The sequence below is a fragment of the Myotis davidii genome, unplaced genomic scaffold, assembly GCF_000327345.1.
Source record: "Myotis davidii unplaced genomic scaffold, ASM32734v1 scaffold562, whole genome shotgun sequence".
Classification (NCBI taxonomy): Eukaryota; Metazoa; Chordata; class Mammalia; order Chiroptera; family Vespertilionidae; genus Myotis; species Myotis davidii.
This window is the reverse complement of record NW_006293953.1, coordinates 2,021,000-2,028,873: the sequence shown is the minus strand read 5'-3', so window position 1 is coordinate 2,028,873 and position 7,874 is coordinate 2,021,000. Positions and strand designations below refer to the sequence as shown.

The following is a 7,874-nucleotide window of genomic DNA, read 5'->3' as shown; positions in this document are numbered from 1 at the left end:
TCTCTAGTTACCTTTAGGATTCTGAATGATCTTCTGCTTCCTCCTGCACATCCCCTACTGGGGATGTGCCCGCAACCCAGGTACATGCCCTTGACCGGAACCGAACCTGGGACCCTTCAGTCTGTAGGCCGACGCTCTATCCACTGAGCCAAACCGGTTTCGGCCAAAATCAATTTTTAATAAAACAAAAAGAGCATATTGAGCCCAAAGTAAGTAGAAGTTAAATATTAAAGATGAGAATGGAAATCTATAAAATAGAAAACAGAAAAATAGTGGGGAAAAATCAATGACAAATTGACTGTAGTGATGGTTGCACACTACTCTATGAACATACTATAAAAAACAAGGACACAGCCCAGCCAACATGGCTCAGTGGTTGAGAGTCAACCTAAGAACCTGGAGGTCATGGTTCGATTCCCGGTCAGGGCACATGGCTGGGTTGCAGGCTTGATCCCCAGTGTGAGGCGTGCAGGAGGCAATCAATCAATGATCCTCTCTCATCATTGATGTTTCTATCTCTCTCCCCCTCTCCCTTCCTCTCTGAAATGAATTAAATATTTTTTAAAATAGCAGGAAATGTACACTTTATAAGTAGGTGAATTATGTCTAAATATAGCTATGACTTCAAAAAAAGATCATTTTCAAGGATTTGACTCTTTTTTTGAAGTTTAAATGTGAGCATAAGACTTTATTGTGAATTGAGGGGAATTAATACAGCCTCCAGGAAGTAGAGGGTGGGCAAGTTCTAAAGCATTGCGCCCACGGATTTGTGACCTCTTAAAGGATGCCTCTTTTGTTCTGATCAAATAGACTATTCTACAGATTTAGTAACCACCAGTTTAAATGTCAATCATCTTTTAAAATCAGACAGACAACTGAAAGAATTCCTGTATAATATAGAGCAGTACATTCTTCCCTCCTACTGGTTTATTTACCAGCCAGACCCATATGTTACATTGAATACTGTCATAAAAAGATCGTTATATATCTGGGCAATCAAATTCTAGTTGGAAAAAAAAATTCTTTGTCAGCTTAAGTTCCAAGAGATTATTTTTTTAAATGTGTAGCACATCATTAATTTCACATTCACCATGATGAATTAGCCAATTTCACCAAAAGTAAACCAAGGGATATACAGCATTTAGGTAATTCCTCCAGACCCCTCAGGCTCCTAATACACTTACCACCATTCTGCAAAGAAGCTTTTTTCTAATATTTTCTCTTACCTGGTCTCAAAGGTGTCACAATAGCTTGCGGAGGATTTGCTTTTCTCATAGGAGTCATGTCAGGAAACCTATTCTCCAAATTGGCCTTCTCTTCTGTGAAACGATAAAAGTGTCATTATCTAAACAAGCAAAATAAGTCAGTGCCATGCACTTAAAATGGGGCCTAAAGCCCCCAACCAGCACACTTCTAACTCATTGGACAAGTACAAGCAAAGTTCTAGTGGTTAAAAAAAATGAGTACACATTATACGTCAGAGATAGAGACTGTAAAAACTATCACTAAAACACTAGCAACAGTGAACAATGTATTTTAGAAAAGAAGTACAGACTCCGCACTGTGAAAAGCTCCTTGTCTTTGCTTAATTCAGTTAGGACCATACAAGCATGAACTGGCCTTATCTACCACCTAAATACATCATGTTCCTTCTAAAGAAAACTGTAGCCACCAAGCTCTGCAGGGTTCACAAGAGACATCTTATAGTCTGAGCTGAAGTTATTGCTTAACTAAGAATAATGAGAGGGGAGTATGGGGTATGTGAGAAATGAAGGGAACTTTCTCATATACCCCATATCCCAAAGGAAGAGGCTTTATGCAGTCATCTTGTCTTAGGTTCTGCTGTGCCTAACAGTCAGCGCAAAGCAGTGAAACACCTGCTCTACCCTAACCTACTGATAGAAGTATCAAGATTGTGGTGAGAATGCCCTAGCCCAGGGGTGGGAGAACTTTTTGACTCGAGGGCCACAATGGGTTCTTAAACTGGACCGGAGGGCCGGAACAAAAGCATGGATGGAGTGTTTGTGTGAACTAATATAAATTCAAAGTAAACATCATTACATAAAAGGGTACAGTCTTTTTTTTCAATAGTTTTATTCATTTCAAACGGGCCGGATCCGGCCCGCGGGCCATAGTTTGCCCATGGCTGCCCTAGCCAGTTTGGCTGAGTGGAGAAAGTGCCAGCTTGCAGACTGAAGGGTCCCAGGTTCGATTCCAGTCAAGGGCACATGCTCAGGTTGTGGGTTCAATCCCCAGGAAGGGGTGCGCAGGAAGCAGCCAATCAATGGTTCTCTCTCATTGTTGATGTTTCTATCTCTCTCTCTCCCTTTCCCTTCTGCTCTGAAATCAATAAAAATATATTTTACAAATAATTTTTTAAAAAGATTGTGGTGAGCCCCAGCAAAAAACATGGTTCACGTAAACTGATTCCAACTGTGTAAAACAGGGGTCTTCAAACTACAGCCCGTGGGCCACATGCAGCCCGCCAAAAACATTGATCCGGCCTGCCGGTGTTTTTGCCGCCGCTGCCTGTCCTGCTTAGCAGCCGACTCGTCCCGGGCCCGCAGTGTGCATGTGTGGAATGTCTGAGGGACAGTGAACTGGCCCGCTGTTTAAAAAGTTTGAGTACCTCTGGTGTAAAAAGATGTAATTACTTGGAAGAAATTAGAAAGCAATATATAAGAACTAAAGTTTTGAAAAAACAGTAGGATTAATTTTTTTCTTCCCAACTATCCTATATAATAAAAGGCTAATATGCAAATCGACCAAACAACAGAACGACCATCACTATGACGTGCACTGACCACCAAGGGGCAAATGCTCAACACAGGAGCTGCACCCTGATGGTCAGTGTGCTCCCACTTGGGGAGCGCCACTCAGCCAGAAGCCCAGAGCCGGACTCACGACTGGCGAGCGCAGCGGCGGTAGCGGGAGCCTTTCCCGCCTCCGCAGCAGCACTAAGAATGTCTGAATGACAGCTTAGGACATCCCCTGAGGGATCTCAGACTGCAAGAGGGTGCAGGCCAGGCTGAGGGACCACTGCCCGCCTTCCTGCAAATGCATAAATTTCGCGCACCGGGCCTCTAGTATGTAAAAGTATTGTTATACTAGTATTTCCTTTTTTTGATTTAAAGAAAAACTGTGAAAAAGAGGTAACAGACAACCCAACCATTTCCTCAGAATTTCCGTAGAGCAAGGGCATGGAAAGAACCCTGTTGGGCAGTTGACACTCTTGTCTATCTTTCTTCCCATACCACTTCCAAGAAACCTCTCCTCTTGGGATCCGGATTGGACACCATTAAAGTCCTTTTCCAGGAGAATGGCTTTTGCCCTTACATTTGGACTCTGCATTATCAGTGCTAAGTACAGCTTCAATGGACTCATTTTCCTATCAACATTGATTTCTCTTAAGGAGTAAAAAGGACATGCGAAAGAATAAAATGAAGGGGCCCCAGCAACTATCACTGGTCTCATATATTACTCCAAAGTAATATAAAAATACAATCATCCTTATTTATTGACCTGGTTCAGGGTTTGTGCCACATCACATGACCCAACATCAGGCAATCCCATCTCTGCTTAGGGACTGGGTTCTGAGTAGCATAATCTTTCCCACTTAAAAACAAATTGGAAATTGGGGAGGGTTAGCAAGAAGGAGACAAATGTAGTTATAAAAGGGCATCACAAGGCTCCTTGTGATGTTACAACTGTTCAGTATCTTGACTGTGGTGGTAGATCCACAAACCTACACAAGCGATAAAATTGCATAGAACTTAATACACATAAACAAAAGTGAGTGTAAGTGAAATGGGAAATCTGAGCAAGATTGTGGATTTTATCAATGTCAATATCATAGTTATAATATTATACCCTATGCCCAGTGACAAGTAGAGCAAATTTTTAGGTGGCTCCATCGCTTAAACATGGTTTTGAGTCCTAGAGTTTCACTCAACTTTGCTTCATCATATTTTAAGAAAATATGGATTTCTGGATTTTCCCATATATCCCTAAAGTTTAAATTATTTGTCATTCTTAACTGCAAAATAACATTGTCTTATACTGGTAGTTCATTCCCAAAATACTGGGCACTTCAATTATTTCTCTCCTATCATGGATGACAAAGTATCTTGATTCAGATAGGAATTTCTTTTTAAATATATTTTATTGATTTTCTACAGAGAGGAAGGGAGAGGGATAGAGAGTTAGAAACATCGATGAGAGAGAAACATCGATCAGCTGCCTTCTACACGCCCCCCACTGGGGATGTGCCTGCAACCAAGGTACATGCCCTTGACCGGAATTGAACCTAGGACCCCCCAGGGGTCCCAGGCCGACGCTCTATCCACTGAGCCAAACCGGCTCTGGCAGGAATTTACATTTTAGTTATTTTCTTTCAACCCCTTCTTTTTTAAAGATCCTCAGAACAAAGCAAGCCACTTAATCCTTAAAATGGAAAAGAAAGCAGACACTTACCAAACCAAGAATCTATGTTTTGGGGGTCTTCCTCTTCATCCAAAGATGTAAAATTGATGAAGTCCGTGGGAGCATCATAGGAGTAAGACATTGTCCCCACCTTGGCACAGAAGAGCAGGTTTTTCCAATATTAGTATCACTTTTCTCAACAGGTCAACTTGTAAGTAAAGAAAGTTTCAAAAACTTGACTGCACATGTCTTACTTTTCAAATCAAATCAAGTTATTTTTGGTAACTTGAAAATACTCCTTGAGGTAAATATGGTGGAATTAGAAAATGGCCAAGTTTGAGTACCTACAACATGCCATCCACTGTGCTAGTTGTTTTACATTCATTATTTTTATTTTCCCCTCAACCTACTGTCTTCTCACCCAATTTACTCTTTCTGCCCTGAATAACCCAATCCAATTTTCTCTCTCTGTCCCACAAAACCCAATTTCTGAAATGCACACATTAAATTTCATACCCACTGACCAAAATCTTCCTCATCATTCAAAGACTAATTCAATTCTGTACAAATTACTTCCCAATTTCTACCCATCATACATAATTGTTGCTTCTCCAATGCCACAGTGCTCCGTTTACCCTCCAATTTTATATTAATAACCTACACAAATGTCTCTCCTAGTAGACTATAAGTTCCTGAAGACAAGGATGGACTTTACTCATTTGTGTATGTTTCATCCATCAAGGTGCTGAGAACAGTATCTTATACATAGTAAGAGCTCAATACAGTTTTGCCAAGTTTACGTTTTCTTTCCTTATTTTCATAAAAATATTGTTCCTGGGCATGAAAAAAAAAGACTTAAAAAATATATAAGCCTTGGCCAGGTGGTTCAGGTGGTTGAAGCATCATCCAACAAAAGGTTGCAGGTTCAATTCCTGGTCAGGGCACATACCTAGGTTGCCGGTTCAATCCCCAGTCAGGGCCTGTACAGGAAGCAACAGACTGATATTTCCCTCTACCAGTGATATTTCCCTCTCTCTCTCTTCCTCCCTAAAATCAATAAACAAATCCTCAAATGGGAATTTAAAAATATATAGGAGATTAAAAATGGTGGCGGAGTAAGTAACACTGACACACTCCCAGGACCAAACTGGAATTACAACTAAAATAGCATCTGGGATCTAAACACCACACTGGGCTCCCCAGCAGAGAGCACCAGAACTGAGAAAGGTGCTGGCATAACATCTGGCTGTGAAAAGCAGCAGGGCTGTTCTCTACCAGGGACAGATGGCTGGAAATTCAGGCACCCTCTTAAAAGGCCAACGCACAATTCACCTTGGGCTCCAGCTGAGGGAGGGCAGAGTGGACTGGAGCTGTGTGAGCAGAAGCCAGGGTTGGGGGCTCTGGGATTAGAGCTCAGAAGGCAGACATTCCGGATTCCTGTGCTGAGTCATTCCCTCACACTGTGGAGGACATCTTTTCCAGGCAGACCTTTGCTATCCAGGTGGTTTTTGCCTGGAGGAGTGGCAGTTGCCCCATCCTATTGGAAAACCCCCTACCCCACCCTGTGGAGTTTCTGAGCCCATTAAGAGACTGAGAATAGCAATTAGCCTCCAGGCAGAATCAATTGCCCCACTATGTTGGAAAACCTCTCACCCCACCTGTGGATGATTTCCTGAGGTTACTCAAGACTAAATCCAACCAGTCTGCAGGCAGGGGCGGGTTTCTGGAGGCTTTGAGTCTTTGCCTGATCCAATTAATCAGAAATATCATTTGACACTGTCCTGCACTAGAGACTGGGAGGTATAACATATTTACCTAATACACAGTCACAAACCCAAAAGGCAGCCAAAATGGGGAGACCAAAAAAAAAAAAGCCTGAAATGAAAAGAACAACAGAATTCTCCAAAGGAAGAGCTAAATGAAATGGAGGTAATAAATTTACCAGGCACAGAGTTCAGAATAATGATGGCAAAGATGCTCAACAGCATGAGAAAGATAACTCTGAAGAATGACATAGCACTAATAAAGAACACAGATGTATTTGGGAAAGCTGAGGATCAGATCACTGAATTAGAAGACACGGTAGAAAAATAATCACTCAATCACAGAGCCAAAAAGAAATAACAATTTAAAAACAGGAGGACAGCTTAAGGGAGCTATGGGACAACGTGAAATGTAATAAGCAGACTCCCCGAACCCTTGGCTGAGCTGACTCAGCACATGTGGCGCCCAATGAGGGGCCTGAGTTCAGGGGAACTGCAGTTGTAAGGTGAAAGGACACTCCAGTGAAGCACGTGCAGAAAGTAAAAAGGAAGGTAAGAAGCGAAGTTTAGTAATAACTAGGTGTAAAACATGGGAAATTCAGGATCGTATATACATATCCATGCTTAAAGCTATGCTCCAAGCACAGGGCTGTTTCTGTGAAGTATCAACAGCTTTTCGATTTGTTGGATTTTATAAGTAAAACCTGCCCATGATTTTCTGAGGAAGGAAAGGTAAATGTAGAGACATAGGAGAAGGTAGGAAAACCACTTAGAGATCGTTATACAGTGGAAGGTTACCAGAGGCTTAATATTGTCGCAAAAGCTTGTCTCTCATCCAGAGACTAGTTATTATGGAAATATTATATTCGTGTTTGTGCTGACACTGGACCAGCCTATGTTCAAGGAGCAGTATTAGCTGCCTCATTAAAGGAGATGTTACTTGCTGGTCAGCAGAAAGTCTTTGCCTGATCCAATTAATCAGAAACATCATTTGACACTGTCCTGCACTAGAGACTGGGAGGTATAGCAGATCTACCTAATACAGTGCATTCAGGGAAAGGTCCGAGATGCAGGCGAGGGAAGCATTGGTAAGTGAATGCCACTCCAGGACTGATGATAATTTAATGCCCCCTAGGCAGGAAAACTTCAAGCAGGGCCAGCCCCGGTCCCACCAAACAGTAGGGGCCTTATCCTTAACCCCACTGCAGCCTTTCCAGCTGGCTCAGTAAACCGTCATCATGCCTCCCCAGGAAGCACAGGATTGGCAAGTTCTTCCTGGGGTGATGGATAAGGACTCAGGCAATAGTGGAAAGCGCCAATCCTACTCTTAAAATGCAACTATAAAAACAAAACAAAAAGGTGGAGAAGAATGTTATGCGTTAAACTTTTTGAATTACAATGCAGAGAGCTGTACAGCGGCTGAAAGGCATCGGGCCTCCTGTACAATAACCTCTGCTGGGTTACCCTGGTGGAAGGATGCACAAACCAGACAAGAGTTTTACCAGAATCAATAATGATGTGGGGAAGTGGTTGTGTTTTGTATCTTTCCAGAAGGAGCAGTGCAGCCAATTTGAGTACGAGAGCATTACGTGCGTCACCACAATGGACCCAGAGAAGCTCCTTGTCCCTTCGTTCCAAAGACTGAGAGTTGCCCCGATGACAGCAAAGCAGAGAAAAGAAGAAAAGGAA

General features: G+C 42.3%; 1 protein-coding gene across 3 annotated transcripts in view; it reads right to left on the bottom strand.

The window, feature by feature from the left end:
- Nucleotides 1-7,874, bottom strand: part of TPX2 (TPX2, microtubule-associated) — a 56,540-nt gene that overhangs the window by 32,836 nt on the left and 15,830 nt on the right. For 2 of the 3 annotated variants that reach the window (XM_006767862.2, XM_006767861.2), the window contains 2 exons: nucleotides 4,474-4,573; nucleotides 1,227-1,319 (listed from right to left, as the gene is read on the bottom strand). In XM_006767862.2, the coding sequence (XP_006767925.1) occupies nucleotides 1,227-1,319; nucleotides 4,474-4,564 (184 nt within the window). In that variant the 5' untranslated portion in view covers nucleotides 4,565-4,573. Of the gene's footprint in view, nucleotides 1-1,226; nucleotides 1,320-4,473; nucleotides 4,574-5,083; nucleotides 5,108-7,874 lie in introns of those variants that run through there. The other variant, XM_015566636.1, reaches the window with a different exon arrangement.